General features: G+C 37.3%; 3 protein-coding genes across 5 annotated transcripts; 2 read left to right on the top strand and 1 right to left on the bottom strand.

Annotated features, from left to right (window-relative positions):
• The first annotated feature begins 979 nt into the window (after positions 1-979).
• On the top strand, positions 980-10,029 carry casp8 (caspase 8, apoptosis-related cysteine peptidase). Of its 3 annotated transcripts, none has more exons than XM_077559734.1 (12): positions 980-1,157; positions 2,426-2,556; positions 2,933-3,111; positions 3,202-3,307; positions 4,532-4,667; positions 4,959-5,014; positions 5,100-5,145; positions 5,243-5,307; positions 7,244-7,355; positions 7,860-7,987; positions 8,147-8,538; positions 8,612-10,005. In XM_077559734.1, the coding sequence occupies exons 2-12, from the start codon at positions 2,449-2,451 to the stop codon at positions 8,748-8,750; spliced, it is 1,467 nt and encodes a 488-aa protein (XP_077415860.1). In that variant the 5' UTR covers positions 980-1,157; positions 2,426-2,448; the 3' UTR covers positions 8,751-10,005. The 3 variants fall into 3 exon arrangements, with proteins under 3 accessions (XP_077415860.1, XP_077415861.1, XP_077415862.1); XM_077559735.1 differs by having other exon boundaries at positions 4,532-4,661; positions 8,612-9,999; XM_077559736.1 differs by lacking the exon at positions 2,426-2,556 and having other exon boundaries at positions 8,612-10,029.
• Positions 10,030-11,038: 1,009 nt separating this feature from the next.
• LOC144043371 (protein lifeguard 3-like) lies at positions 11,039-22,968 on the top strand. Its single transcript, XM_077556931.1, has 12 exons — positions 11,039-11,289; positions 14,680-15,018; positions 17,646-17,713; positions 17,840-17,904; positions 18,450-18,503; positions 18,585-18,635; positions 18,723-18,762; positions 20,659-20,696; positions 20,784-20,871; positions 21,880-21,975; positions 22,051-22,104; positions 22,194-22,968. Exons 2-12 carry the CDS (start codon positions 14,685-14,687, stop codon positions 22,338-22,340), a joined length of 1,035 nt encoding a protein of 344 aa, XP_077413057.1. The 5' UTR covers positions 11,039-11,289; positions 14,680-14,684; the 3' UTR covers positions 22,341-22,968.
• Positions 22,943-24,363, bottom strand: LOC144043372 (uncharacterized). Its single transcript, XM_077556933.1, has 3 exons — positions 24,240-24,363; positions 23,509-23,737; positions 22,943-23,341 (listed from the first exon to the last, which is right to left on the bottom strand). Exons 1-3 carry the CDS (start codon positions 24,277-24,279, stop codon positions 23,170-23,172), a joined length of 441 nt encoding a protein of 146 aa, XP_077413059.1. The 5' UTR covers positions 24,280-24,363; the 3' UTR covers positions 22,943-23,169.
• Positions 24,364-24,732: the final 369 nt, after the last annotated feature.

The raw sequence follows: 24,732 nt of genomic DNA on the forward strand, positions 1-24,732 counted from the left end.
TGCCATGGCCTCATATAAAACATTGTGATGTTTTAAGATGTTTTTTGTTTGTTTCTATTCACAATATGAGACTAATGCAAACCAATAATTAAGCTGTAAAAACAAATGGAGCTGGACTGCAAGGTACACTATTACCGTAAAATGCACTTTGTTCTTAAGGTGATGGCTGAAAAGCGGTTCTCTCAATTCCATTCACAGCTGCTGTCAAAAGAGCTGGCGCTATATAAATGACTTATGAGAATAAGACCTATAGTTGCCACTGGTTCAATGGATGGAGGAGACCAGACCATTACAAACACCGATGTTAATTACCCACTACTGAAAACAGTGGACATAGTAATATACCAAATACCAAATGTTACATGAAATACAAATGATGGGTTTGACAGTTGCGAGTTGCTTTGGGTACGAGCCCATATTGGAATCAAGGGAAATGAGAGGCCAGATAAAATAAGGCTACATCATTTTCACAAGAAAATTTATGTCAGTCTCAGTCAGACATAAATAAAAGGCATAAATTAAACAGAAATTGATAACTGACAGAATGATTGTTTTACAGATTAATTGGAAAGATTAGCTAGATCTAAAGACAGAAAAAAATATCAATAATTAAATTTGGACATAATGAACTAGACAGTACACTTTTTTTTTTTTTTAATAAATTCAAGAAAATGTCGCTGAGCCTGAGGACAGGAAGAATCACCGCAAGGAATTTATTGTAATAAATATGCCCTGGAAAGAAGACAAATGCCTGATTTAATAAAACTAAAGAAAATGAGAGAAATGCTGCAAAATAGTAATTAACTATCATTAATATGAGGTATTATCCAAACTGGAAATAGTCGATGACTTTATTGGGCCATCCTTCACATTTGTTGCTTGTTATATAAACTGTTAATAATAATTGAATAAACGAAACAGAACACTTCTTTACCAGTAGGTGGTAGTAATGTACCTAAACGTATTTTCCAACCGCCATTATACGCCACCAGAAGAAGAAAAGTCAGGACTTCTCCGATAAACTTGTTTTTACTCATTGAGGCCTACTTTGTCAAGATAAGTTAAAAAGGTCATTTTTCCCACAGTAGCCGCTTTACATATAAAGAAGTGTGTTGGTTTTCTCCACTGGGCTTGAAGAGACAAACGTCCCAACAGCAGTAAGTTTTGACTTCTTTAGCTTCACCGTTTTACCTGAATTAAAGTGGATCGCTTTCTAATATGCGGCGTTGATGTTACTTTTGTGTTGCTTACGAGAAAATTATCATGTCTTATTTCACGACCTGCGGTGTAAAACCATTCAATTGATTTAAATTATCAATACTGTATGGTAGACTATTTTTTATACTCTATATGTTGTACTCAACATATCTATACATGTTGTCATGTATCCATTCCACTTCTGGGAAATACTGCTACTTGGGCACTGATTAATGTTTGATACACACTTATGAAATAACAATAATCCAGCCAACCATTTTCTTAACCCCTTATCTTCACTAGTAATAATAATAAATTAACATTTCTCAAATTACCGTTTATAATGTCCTTATACTGCATGTTGCTAACAAATATTCACATGAATTATGTAAGACTTAGAAACATGCTAAGAATTTCACACAATAATGAGGAAACTGGTTAAGGTAAAGTTGAAGTTTATTTTGAACATAAACAACATAAACAAAACAAAAATCAATATAATATTCCATGTGAAAACTGCTAGTTGGAAAAGGAGTAGGAAGAAGTGGTATTAACTGACTAAATATCAATATGCAATACTTTATTTAATTTTATATCAATCTTAACCACTGTTTATATTTTTAAATCATCATTTCAACAACATTCCTAGAAAATCGCAATGTTCCATCGCAGGTGACCTATTTTAAGAAGAGTCCCACGTGCTACTCAACAACTGCATTGAGCATATTTAAAAATGAGGGAGAGTGTTTGAAGCAGGAGTGGGGACCCCACAGCCTGTGGGTCAAAGCCTGTGGGTCACATCAGGCCTGTGAAAGCATTCATTTGGATGACATATTCAGAAGAACTATTATTTTTAAAACAACACCTAGAGCACACATAGCATGTAATAAAGGTCTGTTTGAACATGTGTTTTTATATTTTCCTAAATTTAGCAGTAGGGTTCTCAAAGCGCTTTACAAAAAGTCAAATGTCTTTTCATCAGGAAATTATTGTACACCCTAATTTGAAGCCTAATTTCATGAGGTTTTGACAAGTGTATATAGAGGTAGCTATCTCTATGGATCACACCACAACAATGCCGCAAATTAAAAACACTCTTGTGCCACTGTCAGTTGTGACACTTCTTGCAGCGCCCCATCATTTTGCATTTGCACGTTTTGATTGTCAAATCTAACCTTCACTTTTAATATTATGTTTTGTTTCCCCAATTCTCCTTAATGTCTGGAAGTTTACGTCCAAAGTGGGGTTGGAATGGAAAGGCGGAAGTTGATGAAAATCTCAGAGGCCCTGAATTCCTCTGAAGTGGCCGCTCTCTGCTTCTTGTGCCGTGATTTTGTCAACTGGAAATATCTCGAAGGAGTGAGGATCCCATATTTTATTCTTGACACTTTTTATTTTTATTGCAAATTAACAATTTCATTCATTTCATCAACTTAAAGGGAAGTCAACCCAAACATTGTCTTTCTTTACAATAGGTTGTAAGCTAGTCAAAACACGGCATTCTGATTCATATTTTATGTTTGTGGAATATGAATTTAGTAGCAAAATAGACTTGCTGTCTACTGAAAATGACATCACTGTTTTCTGAGTTTGGTCATGTGACGTTTGCAAGCTGAGCCGTGATTGGTCGTTACCTGCAATGAGCCCTGATGAAATAACAAAATAGAATGTTTTACACACTTCATCGAAGCACAGCTGGAATGTAACCATATTTGTTAACAAACAATTTTTGCAGGTTGAAGATGCAAAAGTTTTGTTCAACAGATTAGAAGAAAGGGATCACCTGAACACTGAATTTCTTCGTGAGCTACTGCGCACAATCCAACGGATTGATCTCCTCAGCCTCTTAAAAACCAACAGACAGGGTGTGGAGGAAACTGATGGAAATCCTATCGACAAACTGTCAAACTACAGGTAAAAGCAGCAAGAATTGTGTGTTTTGTTCTTAATTACCTTGTGCTCGGGACTAATCCTATTTTACAATCCTCCTTGCTTTGTGAATAGGGTGATGCTGTACAATATATATAATGAAACAACAAAAGAAAATCTCCAAAAGATGAAGTTTCTCTTGAGCGACAAGACTGGCAGGAGACAAATGGATGAATGCAAGGTGAGAAGAAGCCAACCAAGTTTTGTCACATCTTGTCAAAATCATACTGCAACCTCCCATATTTACGTACGTATGGAATTTTACAGTATATTGTGTATTTGTTGTGCATTGAAACAGGCCTGGACTGGCACAAGAAAAAAAAATCAGCGCTGACATTTTGACTCAGGCCCAGCCAGACTCTTGTCGTCGACATGTCGTTCTGCCACTGATGTTTATTGATGATGTTTCAGCTAGTGATAGACAGATATGTTTTTTTTCAAGGCCGATACCGATTATTAGTAGTCAAGGAGACCGATAGCTGATATTTCAAGCCGATATTCATTTTAAGTGAACGAGAAAATATTGTCATCAAAAATTTTCACATTATATATTTTTTCTTTTAATCTTAAACATAAGATTAATAATTGACAGCTTTGTTTAAACATTCTAACAAAAATTGCACAGTCATCAGCATGTGTTACACAAAGTTAAAGTTTCCTAAAGTTTTCTACTGGGGATAAATTTTTCCATAATTTGAACATAATTTCTTAGTTTTAATGTTGTTGTTGTTTTAGTATTTTGATGTGTCAGCGTATTTTTTTTTATAAAGTGGAAATTGAAATAAATCCCTGAATGAAAAGTTTCCTGTATCCCACTGAGCGACAAATACATGCAAATGTAGCTAATTTGGGTTTTTCGTCAGAGTTCGTAAAAGGTTTCAAAAGATCTTTGCAGACAGTAAAAATGATCTGAATATGTTCGAAATGGTTTTGTGAAAAATAAAAACTGTAGGTGAACATCTTACAAATCCTGATGAAAACCCTAAATTTCGCTACGTTCGCTAGCATTCACCGCTCAGTGAGATTTCAGCTATATCGGCCTTCAGATTCGTAAAAAGGCAGATGCTGAAAATGTCAATGTCAAAATGCCAAATATCGGCACCGATAAATGGCCCGGCCGATAATCAGTCTAGCCCTAGTTTCAGTTTGCTATCTATATTCGAAATGGCCAGTCTCTTGGGCTAATAATCATTAAGAAGAACAGCATCGGCCCCAAAAGAAGGCAGCCCACCGGGCATATGCCCTGTATGCCAGATGGCCAGTCCAGCCCTGCATTGAAAGCAAAGTCAAATGCAATTTGAGAAGATTAATTGTTAAAGTATAGGCACATATTTTATGGTAGGCCTACACAGCATGTAGCAGACAGCTGACATGATATTATGAACTTGTTTTCTGCAATTTCCAGACGGCACTGGACATCTTTGTGAAACTGGAAAAAATGAATTTACTGTCTCAATCAAATCTACATCGGCTGCATTCGGTACTGATAGAACTGGATCAACCACTGGCATTGACCGTCCAGCAATTCAAACAGGGTACAGGTGACTCGACATGTATATTTATGTTAGACTTATCACTCAAGTTGAATGTGCCCTCCCAGACAGTCCTAAGAGGAAAACCTAGGTGATACAGTATATCATGATGATATACACATGACATATTATAGCTATAAAAATGGCAAAGGACTAAAAAGACAATCTGACATCGGGATCCAGCCTCAGCCTGGATTTCGCCTGTCAGAGTTTGATCCACATCAAACAAAAAGACATGGCAAGCATTGCACACTGAAATGAGTTGTTCTTTTCAAACTCATCAAATCCTTTCACTCGTAGGTGCATCTCTGCAGCCAGTGAGTCCACCTCCTGCCAGACTCCTCAGTGGCTTCCAGGTTTGTATATCTGTATGTTTCTCTTTCGCTTGGGAATGCCAAGCGAAAAAATAGTCAGTCTACTAACTGTGATTTCTTCCTGTAGCATTACAACTCCCCTCTTTTGTCCAGATCTGAGCCTCCAACCACCCGTATGTTTTTCAAACTGCATTACTCACAAGCCATGCATGGCATTGTCATATACAGACAATTAGTTATGACTTTTTGGTTTGGTTTGTTTTTCCTTAGATGAAGGTGGCCATTTTTCCTCAGATGAAGAAACAAACAACCAGCCTTCATCTTTGTCTGATCAGGTATCCATTCACACGTGCAGAAGAAATGCTCAAAATGCTAAAAAAACAATTCATTTTGTCCCTTAAGTGGAAAAAAATCAGCCAATGTAACTCTACCGGAGTATGAGTGTAAGATTGTGTTTGTAAACCATCTTTGAGGCTTATTTTGAGTTACAGTACAAGCTACTAGTGTTTAGTAGCAGTCTGTCATAAATTAAGCTTCTATTGCTGTAAATGTAACTCCTAAATTTTACATTATTTAATTCATTTCAAGTTATTCCGTTGCCAAAAACTAGGTCAAAAAAAAAATTCCCGGCAGATAGAGCTGATTCTTATTCTAATATTTAGGAGAGAAAAATCCAATAAATTAATAATCATCCAGTTAATTTAAAAACTACATATAATGAATGTCTTCTTTTTTGGCTCCTTAATGATTTCACACGCAAAGACATGAATTACAGGCAGAATATTTGACTGCTCTACAATACTTTGTCCTTAAGTCTTTGTTTAACTTTAAAACAGAAAGGAATTTTCAAGTACAAAAACATGCAAAAAGTATTAATTGATGAATTTATCTTTATTTAGGCCATAAACATATACAGTAAGGAACACAATGAGAGGAGTTTCTGGCAAAACATTATTTACATTTACTATTTTCTTTGCTATGACTTAAAAATAAAATTCAGAGGTTCTTTTCTCAGATGTTAAAACATGTCAGTCTTGACAGAATTACATTTTAAATACATGACTGCACAGAGAACATTCAACTTTTAAAATGCACTCTAAGCATTAATATAAACCTTATGAACATATACAGTATATTCTCTTTACATGTAAATTATGCTATAATTAACTTATCTGACTCCCAGCCTGTGGGTGAGTGTCGCCATTTTATCCACTTCTAATATCTCAAGCGTAGTCAACTTGTCACACACAACAAGGGCTGTTCTCAAATCTAAAATGATGCATCGCTGCCATCTGTTGGCAGTTGTGTGCGCTAGTCCTTGCTCCACAAGAAAAAACATAATCGGTGTGTATACCCATCATTAGCGATGAACGTTCGGATTCCGTTTGCCGAGTAGTGCCCATGAAAGAGTTAATTGTCTGTCCAGCAATGCTCCTCAAATTGCTGCGTGCTCCTTCCGGCGTCTTCCTGCTTTATGTCCTCTGGACTCGCACACTTGACCTACTTGGTTTAATGACAGTTACGCAATGATAGTTAATGGCAGTTACAATGATAATATATATATAATATATATATAATATATATATATATATATATATATATATATATATATATATATATATATATATATATATATATACATACATATATATATATATATATATATATATATATATATATATATATATATATATATATATATATATATATATATATACACGTTTGGGGAAAAAAAGGAGTAGAAGGAAGTAAACACTAATGACTGCATGGATGAAGCAATAATGACTCATCTGGTTATAAAGTTCTTTTTTGAAGCACAATTACACAAGAGGGGCAACTTAAAGTATCGGTGCTCTGTATCAGTGTGTTAGTCATGACTTTTGAACATACTGTATTAGGCCTTAACATTGAAGAAATTGTCAATCGCTCTAATCTTGTCATTAGCAGCTACAATATTTCCTCTCTATTTCTGATGGCCTCACCTAAACCTGACACATAAGGCTTTTTTTTTAGCATGATATATTTTCCAATGAGTAAAAAAAAAAAATCTAAGTAATTTATACAATAAAATAAGAGTTTTTGATTTTAGGTTTTCAAGCTGTAAAAAAAGTCACAACAGTTTAAGTAAGTGCAGTAAGACGTTTTCACTAACAATTCATTAGGTAAGATTTTTATTTTTTTTTGCAGTGCGCAACAATAACTTCTGCAACGTCATTCATCCATTGATTTTAACGATCATTTTTATGAATATTTTGTGTGCTTGTGCCGCAGACAGAGTACTACCAAATGAATCACAACCCTCATGGTCTTTGCGTGATTATCAACAATGAGGAATTTTTGGGGATGGAGCTGAAAAAAAGGAGAGGAACACAAGCGGACTTGAGTGCGTATTTTTATTCCGTCATGAATCTTACCTCTACAAATGAACAATGTTAATTTTTTTTTTACATTTATTTTTATTTCTTGAAAAAGTCACTCCTTTATGGCTATATTTACAGTGTATTAATGTTGGTGGATTTACGGTCAAGTACTGCAGTTTTCACGGCCGGGCTCAGTCCCCGTACCCCGTGAATTGCGGTGTGCCTACTGTAAATCTTCGCCATTTTCCACCAATTTCCATTTTATTGAGGATAATGTCCTAATTTCAGAGCAACCAGTCTCGTGAGTTTGAATATTATCTGACTCAATATGGCCAAAATATTAGGAATCAAATGTCATATTGGTGAATACAACATGTAAACAGCGCCGGGTCAAAAGAGTATATAACTCTTTGGATTTATGTACTTATTGATACTTTGGCAGCTCAGCTCAACAGGCTAAGACGTATAGAAAATGGATATATGAATGAGCCCAAAAAGTTTTAAAAAAAAAAAATTCTTTTCCACAGATGCTCTTTACCCACTGTTCACCAAATTTGGCTTCCTTGTGAATGTCCATAGCAACTTGACTGCAGAAGAGATAAGAAGAGAGCTCAATGGTGTCGCTACAAGAGATTTTTCAGAGGATGATGCTCTGGTGAGAAAGATATAATGCATGAAGACAATTTATAATGAATCCAAAAAATGAGATATTTTTTTGTTTGTATCTTGTATTTAGATGTGATGTCAAGATGAGCACGAATGGAATAATTGTCACCAGAATAAAAAGTGACTGTGCCTTTTCTTTTGTTTTTAGGTTGTGTGTGTGCTCTCCCATGGCGAAAATGGTTGCGTCTACGGGACCGATGAGAAAAAGGTGTCCCTACGAGAACTGACACAGCCCTTTACAAGTGGACTTGCCCCCACTTTGGCAGGGAAACCCAAATTGTTCTTCATCCAAGCTTGTCAGGGAGGAGGCTTTCAGACAGGGACCTTGCAATGCCCCCCAAATCCGAGAGGGCTGGACGAGGACAGAGGGAATCAAATGGAAGCGGATGCGGGTCCCATCCGGGGCGTGACGGTGCCCTCAGATGCCGACTTCCTGCTTGGCATGGCCACTGTGCCGGAATGCAAATCGTTTCGAAACACCAACACAGGCTCCATTTACATACAGGAGCTGTGCAAGCAGCTCAAACGATCTGCTGAGAGGTGAGATTAGATGATTTAAGAATGTTTAGCATGTTCCTTAATAATCGGAATGTGATGTGTTTGATGTTTGCAGCCCACGAGATGACGATATTCTCTCTGTCCTGACACGTGTGAACAGGGAGGTCAGCAAAGAAGAGTATCTTTATCACAAGCAAATGCCTGAGCCCAAATACACCCTTACAAAGACACTGGTCCTAAAGTTTGTTGATTAAGACTGCATGCTATGTATCAATCTGGTCATCAGATGATGCACTGATGCTGACGTTTACAAAAATCTGAAGAGCTCAGGTGAAATTTTCTTTTGAAAATGTGGAATTTGAAAAGATTTTTGTCGTTTTTCCACTCAACGTAAAATGCTTGCTTGTAACATATGTCTGATGTTGAATTAGTAAAATGTTGATGTCGTTTTCCATAAATCAACAGAGAACAAGAATATTTGCTAGGATGTGCTGTATTCATTAGGGAAGTAATGATATCCAAATGTCACAATACCATATTATCAAGACATTGTGGTGGTGTTGGCAATATAAAAAATAAATTTAAAAAAAGCTCATGATACTCTATAAAGGACCTATAGATATCAACCTTGTGAGATTTTTCTGCTATATCCATGCCACTAGGCAAGTAAGGGCGCCGCCCTCCGCCATCTTGAAATATTCTGTAAACAGTGCACAGCGATGTTACTATTGGCTCAGCAGCGTCAAATATCATAGTCTATGTAGTTCATAAAACTGCTTGGCTGAAGCAGGTGAAAAGTAACGTTTTTTGATGGGGATGTGGTGCTTTAAATACCGTAGCATGGTGACGACGATATTGTGGCAATTTTAATATCGCAATATCACGATATTGCTGTTATTGTGACATCACTAGTATTCATCAGAAGTTGCCATTTATTTATTTTAGGTTAATGTCTTTCACATAATTTCACACCTTTAAAGGGAGCTACAATTTCTATATAACACTTATGTAAAGTGATAGGGATGGGTGATTACCGGTATCAGGCCGTTACCAGCCAGGAATCGGGTACTCTGATTGGCTGCTAATACCAGCCACCAATACCTAATAAGGGCAAAGAAAATCTGACTTTGTGTAAGTCCTCCTCTGCAGTAGTTGGTCCTATACTACGGCAGTTTGAGACATCGGCGAATCATCTGCATCAGGAAGAACAACTTTGTTCACAATGTTATTGTGTTAAATGAATCAATGAATCAAAAGTACTAAAGATATTGGTACGCAGTATTGGTGAGTACTCAAAGAGTGAATACTCATACTGGTATCGGTCAGAAAAAAAAGTCGTATTGAGCATTCCTATAAAACGGCGTTATACTGTAGAGTATTGACTAAACTGTTTTTACTCATCAATTGCTTTTCATTAGTACTGCACTTCATTTTGGCGTGTTAGTTTTAATTTTTTGTACTTAATACCAAAACAGATTATTTACATTTGTGACAACAACCGGCATTCTGATAGTGACAAATTATTACTGCTGTCATGCTTTCAGGGCAACGGTCACCGTAGCCACAGACTTGTCCTAAAAATTTTTTTAAAAAAAAGCTCACCAGTGATGGGACAATTTCGTTTCCTTCAAATGCTGTAGAAGTGATCACTTCAAAATGTAAACACTTGTAGAGATTTATTGAAATAGTGTGGATACTTATCTATTTCCTACCTTAATAATAATAATAATTGTTGATAATCATTGCAGGTACAAATTTGTTATGCCACAAAATATTAATCAAACTAAAGTAGCCCTTGTGTTGATTAGTGTCCAAGAAGCAAATCTGAGTTTTTCAAAAGGTTGGTGACACCTGTTTAGGCACACTCAAACTCAACTTGTATAAAATTACGATTATACCTACTAGCGTAAACAATATTTAAAAACAAAAACGTTAACTGCAATAATGTTGGAAATTCAGAATTCAACAAAACGAAGCATTAAGTCCTTCAAATAAACTATATTAATATTGTAGGTTAAACCATTGGAATATTTTTTACTTGTGACGTAAAGCTCGGAATTGTCCATATGTAGATCCACAAAAAAATGTGATCAGTTTGTGACAATTTGTATTCAATGGATTAATAAAATTCAAAACAAAACCCCAAAACAATGACTACGGCGCTGACAAGTTTAGCCCTCGCGGTCCCTAAACTCCAAATGACGTAACTCGTCGTAAAACCAGGATCCCGTTGATCAACATGCCCTGCTAACTGACGTCATCAAGGCGGTGTTCGAGTTGTCAGAAACACTACATTAATAATAATGGCAATACATGTACTTTGATTGAGCTATGTTCATAGCACAATATCGACGAGGAAAAATGTTTTATTGATGTTTCCTGATTAAAAAAATAAAATAAAAATCCTGTCGAGCGAACATGTTGAAGCATGACTTCATACAGTAACAGTAGGATGTTCACGCAAACACAGTACATGGACACGTCATAACCATGAGGCGTAAGCGATAGAAAAAAATGACATATGTTGCGTGGTCTCGTCACGTTTCCAAGCTACCGAGCGAGAACAGGACTGAGCTAAGCTACAAGAGTGGAGAGTGGCGTGGTTGTGGGGGGGGGAAAAGATTCCTGTGGACTCCACCCAGCTGCTCGGATCGGCTCTGTTCCGGGAAATGTTCGACTGCAACGCCGAGTCTCGCGGGGCCCAAAACCCATTCTGAAATCAAATCGCAACTGTTTGCCACCACACGAAGGAAAGTCTTCAAGTTTCGCACTATCCGTGGGACTTCAAACTTGGTAAGTTGTGCTACATATGTCGTTGGTTTGGTTAATCTTCAAATAATGTAATGTAACGTTTAAGGATGTGTATTGTTTAGCTCAGTGCGTAGTTTGTAACGTAACTCCCTTTTTTTTCCCCAGCCGTTTGCTTTCGAAGCCTCACAAATGAAAATAGTTTTGTTAGAGGACTTCTAGGAGAATTAAATTCTTCTGTCAGACATGGAACTAGAGTTACTGCTCCAGCTTGCTTAGATTTAAAGTTACGCCAACATTGAGAGCCTTCGTGAGGACGTTACATAAGAGACGTACTTATAATAATAACATTTATGTATTTATTTAAACATTTTTAGATACCCGTTTGTATGCGTGGATATATGATAATAGTCGGTGCGGCGAAGACAGGTTGTACTTGTATTTTATAAATATACACCGAGCGATAATGGGGCCGATGTGAGCATTTATACCCCGACCGATTATCCTGCGGTATGTGTTTTTAAAAGATTTTTCCCCGTCCCCAATTTTCCCAGAAATTTGTGTGTTGACAAAGCGATAGCCAATCAGAAAGAGACCTTACTTTGATTTGTTGCTAGACATAAATACAAAAATATAATACAAGCCTAATATAATATGATTTTATCTTATTTTTTTAAGTGCAACTGTTGTAGCCTACGTATATCATGCCGTCCAAGTCCTTCACTACATAAAAAGATGACACAACAGTGTGAAATTTGCAACCATGATAGAGTTACCAGATAAGTTAATAGTTAGCCTAGCATGTTTTTTTCTTCTTCTTTGTATTGTATGTTATTTTGTACTAGGCTTACACAATCAGGATTTTTGGGGCCGATCAACAAGTTAAGAAATGTTTATTTTAATAACTTTATATATATTTTTTGTAAATAATCAATTGGGTTGTACCTAATTGTATATGTGTACTGTATTCTGAGCATCAACTGAAGTATTCTTGAGCATGTTTAGCAATCTTTGCAGTTTGCAATGCCCCAAGGAAGAAAAGGAGAGAGAAAAAGCAAGAAGTGTGATTTCAAGATGAAACATTTATGCGTTAATAACCAAGCACAACTTGATTTTTAGTTAACATTGTAGCTGCTTTCAAGAAATGCAAAAGGGTGAAAAAAAAGTACATTAGTAAATACTTTAGTTGGAACCTTTTCAAAATTATTTGAATGAAGAACTTAACTTGTGGATTTCTGAATCTTAACTCCTGCATGTCAGAATGAAGTGACGCGAGCATTGCATGTTACATTACATGTCGTCGGCTTTGCCCATCATGAAGTGGTGTTTCAAGCCAATATACATACAAAGACAACAAAAAAGCAGCACTAAAATGAGACGGCTGGATTTACTACTTGTCAGGGTGTTCTGAGGTAAACATTTAACTGATTCAGAATCATGAGTTGGATCATCCATCCATTTTCTCAACCGCTTGTCCTCACAAGGGGGGCGGGGGCGCCAGAGTCCGAGTTGGATCATGTGATTATAAAAAATACGCAAATGTTTAACTGCTTAATCAGACCAACAACTTTAATTTTCCAACACCAAGACACAGGCATGTCAAGTCATCGCAGAGAAGTCTCACTGGCTTCTTTTGGAAAGCTCTTGCTGAGATAGGAGGAAGCCGTTTTTCCACTCAGTGAGTGTTGTTGCTTGTTAATGGGGATGTGACGTCATGGCAATCCAAGGTGGGGCCTCCTCTTGAATTCCGTTACTGTGTATTTCCCTAAACTTCACAGTCAAAATAGAGCACAGGGATTATGTTTTTTTGTTTTTGGTCATTCACACCATATTTAGACACAGTGAGGCAGTTGGATAACTGTAGTGTAAACTATCTGTCCATCTACGCCTCTGAATAGCTCCAAATAAACATCTGATGTTCTAGTAGACTAGTATTTGAACTGTTGACAATTCCCTCCACCTTGACATTATTTTAATGTATTTTGTTCTTTGCGTGATGAGAAGTTTTGTGTGCACCAAACTAGCAGCGCTCCGAACGATCGGCATATGTCTATCAATGGCTTTCATTGCTGATCACCAAAAAAACAATCATGGGCAGCTCATACTTTGTAGCCTGCATCCAACCTGAGACCAGCCTTTGTGCAAAGCACCTTGTTGTAATCCTATAGCAGCTTTTCAAGGTTGGGAGGTTGTGGATGAGCTGCAACTGTCCATATTAGGCTACATCATAACATTGGAGAGATTTTTGTGTAAAGGCTGAATTAGAAGCAACCCTCTATGCTATATAGTTAAACCTGTTTCAGTGAGCACTCATACAGTAAATGAAACATTTAAATTTGCTTAAAGTAAGCATAAAAATACATGTGTGTGTGTGGAAAAATAAGAAACAGAACCGCTAAATACTGAATAGATAGAACCCACATAGTTCCTACGCAAGTATGACAAGTAATAGGGAAATAGATTTGATCAATTTCCAGGTATTAAAAAGTATGGGAAATGAAAAATAAAGTATGGAAAAATTACATCCATAATATTATGACTGTTCTAAATACAGTTTTCTAAATTAGAAAAAACTTTTTTTTCCAAAACTAATTTAATCAATCTAGATTAGGGCTGTCACGATTGAATCTTTTGAAAATAGTTTTTTTCCTAGTGATTATGCCATTGAATAATCCCCCCCCCCCACCCCTTCTATATTTAAAATAATATATATATTTTTTTAACCCACTAAAATGTTGAACATGAATTGAATTGAGTGGATATAACTACTCATCATTTATTTTCTTATGTACATATCGCTGGCGTCGGGCCAAAACCTTATAAGTCGCAATTTGCCAAATTTAATATTTTTCAAAAATCTATACTTTTGGTCAGTCCACATGTATGGGTGTGATTTTTACAAATTATTGACCAATCTAAAGTGTTGAAAATGATGATGCAATTTTAATGGTTGAACAAACCATTAAAATTGCATTTTAAAAGTCTCCTGAAAAGTGATGATTTCGGAGGTACAAGGTTTTGGCCCGACGCCACTACCAAATATCAAAATTAGCCTATGCTACACAGGTAGCAATTGTGATTAGCAATTCTACATGAGTTAAATTGAGTGGCTATAACTACTAATTACTTACTTGAGCATTAACCTCCATAAAATTCACCAATGCTAAATGTAATAGTGCCTTAAAAGTCACTTACAGACGATGCTTCAAAAATAGTCCATGAGTGAATCGTTTGGCAAAAAAGGGTCAGTATAAAAACATGGACGGTGGCGCAAACATGTTTCCGTTGACATTTTCAGTCAACCTATTTTTAAAGTTATCTTATCCAACTTGGTCGACTTTTTTTTTTCCAGCCCACAGTTTGTGTGAGGAGACATCCCGTAATGACTTGATCTTCCACAAATGTGTGTTAAACAAGTGACTGTTCTCCTCACAGGCAACATGTCCAGATCCGACTACCCTCCACGGTACGATGACTCCTATGGCCCTCCGTACGCACCCCAGGGCGGCAATTACCCAGCACCTCAGAGCGGCAATTACCCAGCACCCCCTGCGTATGGCTTCCCAGCCTTTGGCGGACCTCAGCCAGGCCAACCTACTGCTCCCTACCCCACCAACTCAAATACACCTCTTTTCCCGGGTCAGCCAGGCTTTCCTCCTGGTATGTACCCAGGACCGCCTCATCCCACTGGGACTCCTGGAGCCGTCTATCCCAGTCAGCCACCTATGCCTCCCATCATCCCGCGAACCATGCCCTCGGATGTTTTAAACACTGGTGAGACGGGAGCTTTTTTTACGTGTGAAAGCAATGAATGAAAATATTGTGTCGACTGTTGACGGTTCGGATGAAAAGCTGTTAGAATGAATCATCTGGCTTTTTCAACTCAAACACTGGCAGTTGTGAGAGGAAACCGCGCTTACACTTGAAGGACAAATATTTATATACATTTATCACCAAAAATGAAGGGGAAACGTCATTTACAATATAAGTTGTTAATTGAAACAAGCAGAATTTTTTACTTCCACGCATCAAATTTGAGTCGGCTACATAGTCCAAAGCAGTGTTGTAGAGGTCCCTAGAGTAGTGGGTGTGCTCTAAATTTGACTTACTTTTTTTTTCCCGCTTCTAGAAACACGCCCTGTTTTAGAAACGGTCACATGTGAGGGAAAAGCCATCATTTGTAATTACGCACAAAGATAAAATGAATGAATTAGGAGCAGTTTGTAATGTAAAACGTATTCATTGTGAGGTAAACATGAATAATATGTTATCTACTATAAAATTAAACGACATCATATAAAGTTAGTTAGGGCTATATTAGTTAATTATAAGTTATTGTGTACAGTATACAATAACTTGGTTAGCGTTACTTAGACCTAAAAACATATTGACCGATACATAGTGGGACTGTGGCCAGAGTTAAAACCAGTTTCTAAATTAAAACCAGACACAAGATGGCACAGCACTGTTGTGTTCCGATAGCAGAGCCCGGTGTCGGTACCAGATGTGATCGGGGTCGCCTAACGTACACGTTACGCTACAGGATTGGCCGGAAATTATCCAGTTGACGTCAAACATTGGAAAGAAAATATTAATGGTGTAATTTAAACAACTAAATATACGGACTGAAATTGTAAAAACGTAAATAAACCTAAGAAAATAAACGTAAGATATATTGAATAGATAATAAAATAGATTAAATGTGACAAATATTGTCAGTTTAGAATGTTAATTGTTCCTATTATCATTAAGACTGTTTTTGTGATGTATTGTGATTTGTGAACAGCTAAAAAGAAACCAAACCGAAGTGAATCGCGCTTTTCGTTAGCGCTGCAGTACTGACGTTGCCGGCAAGCGCGAAGGCGCTTCAATCTCTTTTATTATTTCCTCGATCTTAAAGTATCCGGTTTTTGTATTCTTAGGTTTGTTCATGTTTTTACAATTTTAGTCCATACATTTTGTTATTTCAATGACATCTTTATTCATTTCTTTACAATGTTTTACCGTCAATTTTCTTCCATATAACTTTATTGGACAATTGTAAACGGACAATTTCCAGCCAATCCTGCGTGACGTCATCTGTAGGCGACCCCGATACAATCTAGCAGCCCGATCACATCTGGTACCGACACCGGCTCTGGTCGAGCTGATCCTGTAATATATAGGCTGAATGGTGCGCAAAAACTGCGCATCCAGGAGGATTCAGAAGTGGGTAGACTCTAAATTGAGGATTGCAAAACTGACCGAAAAAGAAGTGGGCATACGCCGTGTAGCCGCGTATACCCTGGACTACACCACTTGTCCAAAAAATCTCTTATAAATGCTTTCATTATTTTTACACAATAGTCAGCATCTTACATGGCTGAGAAGTCATTTTTTGTGAGACCAATCACTGTCATGGTTTCATGAAGTAAAGTGCCAAACGTATTCAAACTGCAAGCAGGAACAAACCTTAGTAAAACATTTAGAATTGTATAAATGTAGTCATTTTTCAGGCTTTTTAGATATGATTTGAATGATTGTACCGTCAATTGCAATGTTTTATATTGGTGTCAAAAAAAAAATTAAAAAACAAATGCCAATTTTGACTTTGTTGTAATGTCTTAAGCATTCATGCTTCAAAATGGAGAAGTTTTTTTTTTTTTTTTTAATCTTAGACAATATACTTAATTTTAAATGTCCCCCCCAAAAATGTTTAGGGAACTCCCAAGGTTATCAGTACATCTTAAAAAGTTAGATGGAAACTAAAAGAAGTCAAAAATAAAATAAAAAAAATAATTAAAAAAAGCTGAGATCTTAAACATTCACATTTCTTTGTTTTAATGTTGAACAACAACAAAAGTTTCAGAAGGTTCCCAGGGTCAGTAGCATCTCTTATAAAGTTAACTGAAAATAATAGTTCCCCGAGATAAAAATGGTTTTAGATTTAACTTTTATCGGTCTCCAGATTTGGAGAGAAAAAAGGCCGATACTGATATTTGTCAAAATGCTCAATAGCTCTAATGTTTAACACAAAGTCCCAACTTTATTGGAATTGTGTTTGTATGTTAGGCTAATGATTGTACATGCTGATTGGGGGAGAGAGAACAAAAAACACACAAGCTACTGCATATTTGTGGTTTTAAGTAACCACAGTTTGACGTTTTCAGCTTGCACCGCCCACGTTTATTTGAGCAGGGCAAACACAAAGCTATCAGGTTGGCACAGAATCTAGTGCTAAACTGACAGACGTCCTCGAATTTGCCAGTGGTTACCCACGACAATGGCAGAAATGCAATTCTAATATTACCAGCCTGCAGACCGTCAATATGCCTTTGACGCTGATATTTTAAGAGCAATAGATTACTGCACTTGCTTCATTATGTCCATTCATTTCGACATTTCTGATCTCATATGGACAGGTGATGATTTTGCCGCGAGGGGAAGCGACTGGGACAATGTGAGCATTCGGCACGCTTTCATCAGAAAGGTAAAACGAATCACTCAAATCCAGAATGCTTCAATACTTTCAAAACCAGAATGTTTGAAAGTACTTTCTTGATTATGGATTTGTACACCTGTGACGTGAAACGTGTCCTGTTGTGCCTGCGTTCAGGTGTATTTGATCCTGTCAGTGCAACTCATTGTCACAACAGCCATTGTGGCCGTTTTCACCTTTGTGTGAGTATCGTGCTTTTTTCCCCCTCTTTTTTCTTTTAACTCATTCACTGCCATTGACGATTATAAACGTCAAAAAAATCATTTTAACCATTTCTATTAGTTTTTTCTACTTTTGTTAACAAGAATATGAAAACCTAGAATTTTTTTTATTGTACATTTAGAACAGATAGAAAATGTGTGATTAATCATGAGTTAACTATTGAAGTCATGCGATTAATTACGATTAAACGTTTTAATCACGTGATGCTCCTAATTTTTAATAAGCATCTCGTCAGGCGATTAAATTTTTTTATTGTAATTAATGGCATGACTTCACTAGTTAACTCACGATTAATCACAAATGTTATATCTGTTTTAAATGTACAATAAAAAAAAAATCTAGGTTTTCGTATTCTTGTTAACAAAAGTAGAAAAAATATTGTTAAACTAATAGAAATGGTTAAAATGAATTTTTTAATCTTTATAGCCGTCAATGGTTAATGTCCCGCCTCAGCCTGTCTGTCAACTGTTTGTGATTATGTGCACCACATTTCTGTTTCTCGCAGCCAAGAGGTCAAAATTTTTGTGAGGCAGAACCAGGCTATCTACTGGGCATCATAGTGAGTTGCAACACATTTAAAAGTGGAAAGTGAATTGTATTCATACTTAGTGCTTAATTTTTTTAAATCAATTTTTTGCAGTGCTGTGTATTTCATTACCCACATTGTGTTGGTCTGCTGCAAGGGCCCTCGGTAAGTGCGAGTGCACAGCTTTAAACGAAGAATCATGTTGACACAAATAATGAAATTAACCTGCGTTCTGTGTTGAAATCTCTTTAGGAGGAAGCATCCATGGAACTTGATATTGCTCGCCATCTTCGTAAGTTCAATCGGCAGCTGCTGTTAACTTAAATCGGGAAGTGGTTGTTGGTACACATGGTTTTCGGCATGCGAATGACAAACTGAATGAAGGCGTCCTCCAGAAAGTTTCCATTTGGGCGGTGTCTAACTGAGCCGGCCGGCAGCAGGAGGTTTGAGTCATCACAAATCCCATCATGACACACACTTTCTTTCTCTTTGTTGTTTGTTGGTTGACGGCTGGAAGTGAATGTTTGGCGTCATCCTGCTGTCGACAGCAGTCGAGGCATGGACAGCTTAGGCTGTGATTGCTGATTTGTGTTTACTTTTTTTCAGCTAACGGCATTGAGATCCTAACCTTGCCAGCAAGCTGAATTCTCGCAGTATTTGTTCACAAATGCTACATTACTGTACTGCTCCCGCTGATACGTTCGCAACCGACCTTTTTTTTTAGGTCGGACCAATCAGGCGTTGTTTAGGGCGGGACATGCAGCGCCGATGCCGGGCGAAGCACGAATGGATGCTGCAATTAACTCATTCACTCCCAGCCATTTTTACTGAAGCAATCCCCTTCACTCCCAGCTGTTTTACTGGATTTTGACTGATTTTGCAAGGCCCACAGAATATTATGTTCTATTGCTATGAAAACACATAACCTACCAAAAGAAAGATTTGAGTTTCTTCTTTCATCTATCTGTTTCCATTTTGCAGCAATTAGCATTTGAATATAGCCAAGTTTCATCATTATTTACAAATCTTTTTAGAACTGTGTGTAAATGAGCTTTTTTCAACATGGCCCTGCTTGATCTATTTTACTCTGCTGCCACCTGCTAGCCGTTTTTTTGTAATAACTACCATTTCCTCAACCATTGTGTGCAGTTGAGAGGCGCATCAAAGCCTTCTGTTATGGTCTAGCATTAAAAAACATATAAATAAGTCTTTGGGACACTTATAACATTTAACATATATAACGTATTTATAGGTTTTTGGGAGCAAATGAGTTAATTCTGTTCTCACAGAATCACTCAGTTTCCTTGTTGAATGTTGAACAGCGAGAGGCACTTTGTGCATTTATAGCTGGCTTTTTTTTTCTTTCCTAAGACGAGACATCCTTTGCCGTGATTGGTCAAAACAAGCGTGCGCAAGATGCCTAATTGTCCAATCAGCTCGAAGAATTGTATAGAAGGTCCCGCCTTAACCGAGCAAATCACCGTGGAGCGGTCCCAGATTGATCATGTGAATCACAATTAGCAATCTGGCTATTGCCAGGTTATTGAGATTTTTGTGACATTGTCATACTTGCTTAATTTTATGATATCTGTGTTTACAGTAGCTTTTTGAGAAGGGCTTTTGTCATATTCAGCCACTTTTAAATGATAACAACATTTCAAACTGAGCCAAAGCCAGTTTCCTGCCAATTTTCTACTAAAGCTGTCGTCTTTGTAAAGGGTTAAAGGCAGAATTGAAGGAAATTCTGGCGAAAGCCAGAATAATGACTAGGACTAAGTTACAACTCAAGAAAGTCTCTTAAATAAAAATATTGTGTTGTACTAGGAAGTACGCGGCGCATTACCCTGAAAGTGAACTGAAGTGAGGCGGAGTCCGATGCAATTTGCATGTGGGGACGGGGAAACGAGAAGCGATCTGCGCTAGAACATGCCGTGAAAACAGAAATGTTACTTTTTTTTTGTGGTTTTGAAAAGTTCCGTGTACAGATGACTATGCTATTAAAAGTGTTCCTATTTGCAAAAGTGCCTGAAACATTTGCATACCGGCCCTATTTCACATTATGTTCTACATTATGTTACTTTAAAACATGTATATGAAAACATTAGCATAGTTTTGTGAGATACTCATTTACGTACCGCTAATCAGAATTCATGTTAACTATATTTGTTTTTTTGTTTTTCTCATGCAGACCTTGGCGCTGTCTTATATGACTGGCACCATATCCAGGTAAAAAAAAAAAAAAAGCAGCCATTTGATAGAGGTTTCTAACCATTTTGCGTCACCAGTTGCATGTTCATTGGTGTTTTCTTTCAGTTACTATGACACATCTGCAGTGTTTCTGGCTTTGGCCATCACTATTGTCATCTGCATTGCTGTCACAGTCTTCTGCTTCCAGACCAAGGTATGTGTGTAAGGTACAGATGTATTTCCAACTTTCTTAAGCCTCTGGGCTCTTTGCTGGCCATTTACAGCATGACAACCTCATTCCCTTTTTTTGGAACTTGTTAAGCTGTGCTAATGCAAATGTAATGGCGCTTGTCCAATTTTTGGGTCTCATTTTGTCATTTCCAATTTGAGCGGTAAGCTACTGTTTGAATCATATTTCCACTTTTGGATAATATCTAATATTATTTCAATCAACCCCCCCCCCCCCCCCACACACACACACACACACTTATTTATTGTTGTTAATGTGGTATTGTTTAATGATTTGACGTACGTTTGTAAGGCAAATAGCTATTATTTTCATTTTAAACTGACTTTTTTTTATTTTCATCATAAATTGATTATGATTCAGTTCCTGGTTTGGTCCGTAACATGTCAGGGAAAAAAATGTTGACCTTTGTTTGTGAAAGTAAAAGAATATGTTTGCAAATGATCTTGTTTTGATTAAACACAAAGTGTTCGTTCATTCAATGCAGGACTACAGAAATCAAATAATTAATGTGGAGAGGCTGGAATCAGAGAATTTAGGCGATTTTAAGTTAAACATTTTCTGTAAATTAGCAAAATAGTTTGCATTCATTTGATAATTGATTTGTGAGATTGATTGTTGCAAATAATTGAAACCCATGAAAACAATTTCTTGTAATATTCTTCACCCCCCCCCCCACACACACACACACACAAAAAAGGTGTTACATTGGTTACTACACTCCACTAGTGCAAATACTGATTATAGAGAATCCTATTTTGATTTAAAAAGTGAAAGCTCCCTCTTTGAACTTGTACAGTACTGAACATATACAGTAATGTCATTTTTGAGCTTGTTTTACAACCTGCACATTATGCAAAGTGGAATTTGTACATGTAGAAAAATAAAAGAATGAGTATTTAATACTAAAGTCAAAAATAGCCACAAGCAAGTAAGTAGTAGTAAAATGGACCCTTAATCGACCTGTCTGTCCAGGTGGACTTCACCAAATGCCGGGGCTTCTTCTGCGTGCTTGGCATCGTCGTCTTTGTGACCGGCATCATCACCGTCATTGTGCTGTCGTTCCAATATGTGAGTTTCCACGAGACTCCTTAACACCAACTTCCTTGTTGGCATCATTTATTCATCATGGTTTGCATCTGGTAGATCCCCTGGCTTCACATGCTTTATGCCGCTATAGGAGCCATAGCTTTCACTCTGGTAAGTATTTGAAGGCCGATTTTATGTAAAAAAAATAAAATAAGTGAGTTACAAAACCACTCTGGAACCGGTTTGTATTTGCTTTACAGTTCTTGGCGTACGACACACAACTCCTCATCGGTAACAGGAAGTACTCCATCAGCACAGAGGAATACGTGTTCGCTGCACTCAACCTCTACGTCGACATGGTTCAGATCTTCATCTTCCTGCTACAACTTATCGGTTCAAGCAAATAAGTCTTTGGGGGTACACAAGCGGTCATACTGACGTAATTGCCGCAATAGCACCCCGTGCTGTTTAAAGCCTTTGCTTTGTTTCCACTACAGAATGTAAATCATGCTGCACTCAATGACTATTCATAAGGGCTGAATGTGAGATTTTATTACTGCACAAAATCCCGACGCACTCACATAATAGGTTATTTCTACATTTATACGCCTAGAAAAAAAAAAAGTATTCCGGTGTCAATGTTGCCATTCTTGTTGGCTAGAAGTAAACAGAAGAACTGTTACAGAATGTTTTTGTCAGTTTGATGTCAATACAGAGTAATAGTTTGTCAACAGCTTCGCAAGTCTATGTGGGGTATGGCGAGGGTCACCAACATTGACCAGAAGTATAGGGCGCCTGATGGGACATTGTAATCTCTTAGAAATGGAGTAATGATCATTTGAAAATGTACGTTTATAGAAAGTTACATGTTGACAAATAATTAGTGTCTTCACATAATAAAAGGTAATTGTAGCTTCTTTTTTTTTGCTTAATGTACCAAACTGGTCTCCTTTTAAAATGGTTGGTGACCCCTGCAGTATGGCTTGTAAATATATTGTGTGGCCTCTCATATATAATAAATAGTTTTATTTGTGAGCTTTGTGTTTCATGGAGATTTTAAAGAAGTTACATCAACATAACATTATCCATTACACTGATAAAACATCCAATACGAATTCATTAAACAAGCATCTTTCCATTATGTTACTCATCAAGTTCCCTCTGAGAAGTCCCAGGATTTTTCTCATTGAGAATCAGTCTTAGCAGCAGTAGCAGGGGTCAAAGGGGTCAAAAGCATTATTGGTGAGATTTAACTATCTCTGCATGACGGCGGTAGCGGCTTCCTTCGTAGTCCCCCACGTTTGAATTTTGCATCCTCTGTCGAATTTTCAGCTGCTTTAAGCGGTTCTTGTCCACTTGCCTTTTGACCATCAGGAAGCCGATGATACCAGCGGGGAGGCCTATCATCCTACGCAGAAGCAAGAGAGAACATGCATGTTGCTCAGTGATAAGGACAATGTGTCACTAGTATACTGTATAGAGTTTCCTCTATTTGAGTCCACAGTACAATTAGAGCACACATCAGCATTGCTGCTGTATTGTGTTGCGACTTCTTCACATGTGCACAAAACTCACCAGGCATACCCAACCTTCATCATGGGATGTTTGGCCTTTCTAAGGGGAATGTACTCTGGACCCTCGTCTTCCCACTCCTCTTCCACAGCCCCTCTTATATCCTTTTGGCTTCTCCGTGGCTCCGTCCCGGGACTGCAAAGCGATGCGGTCTGCAGCCTCAAACAATGGCGGGGTTTTGGGGAGAGGTAGCTCGTCACCAACCATCTACTACCGGGAACCAGGGCTGCACCTGGTACGTGACAAATAAAGTACAGTAGACGTGTCCCCAGAATTTCAGAAATGTTTGACATACTGTTATGGAAAGCTACAACATTTATTTGACACAATATGCCCATGAACTAGTATGCTCACTAGTGTGCACTTTGCCCTCACTTATTTTATCCACTACTAGATCCACATTTGGCCTACTCAGTTAAACCTTACTAGTAAACCACTGTGCTGCACAAGTAACAAAGGCCCAACTAGTAGGAATGTGTCTTACTAGTAGTACCGTATTTCTGGCAACAAAATGCCTACTAGTAGTTATTTGGAACGGTTCATAATTCCTTTCAACGTAGAAGGCTTTCCATGGACATTTGCATTTGGCTCGTAATAGTAAACTATCTGTAATACGACAAATTATAAACGGTCAGATTCTCATTGTCCAATGCTAATAGTCACCGATATAGGTGTCACATCTCAGTTTTGTAGTGCTGACATGGTGTGAAAATGACAACTAAACTGCATTTTACCTTTACAAGCTGTGCCAACAACTGCCCCGTACGCCGCCATGTTTGTTACGCAATGTCCTGCACATGCGCAGTTTCAGCCTGCAGGATTTTGTAGTCTGCCATCTAACGGACAATCTAGTGTAGAGTCTCTCGTTCGTTAAATTCTATGGGGATACTGAAATTTTTTTAACTCTCTTCCATCTAATGATTTTCTTTAAAATAAAAACAAAACAAAAAAATTGCTATAGTTTAAAGGCTTACGGAAACCCATCATTCGTTGAGTTGAGTACATTTTCACATAACACAAATGACGAACTGAAATTAGGTCGTATTTTCTTGTGTTTAATGAAACTAAAGAATACACGAATATCACGTTTTAGTAATAGTGTATTATTTCTATTTTGTGCCATATGTTTCTTGTAACTTCTCTTGCATTCTATTTTTAAAAATCCTGTATTATTGTTGCTGTAACAATGCCCTTTTTGTGGTATTAATAGTTCTTATATGAAATTAA

Source organism: Vanacampus margaritifer, chromosome 2 (assembly GCF_051991255.1).
Source record: "Vanacampus margaritifer isolate UIUO_Vmar chromosome 2, RoL_Vmar_1.0, whole genome shotgun sequence".
In the NCBI taxonomy this organism is placed as follows: Eukaryota; Metazoa; Chordata; class Actinopteri; order Syngnathiformes; family Syngnathidae; genus Vanacampus; species Vanacampus margaritifer.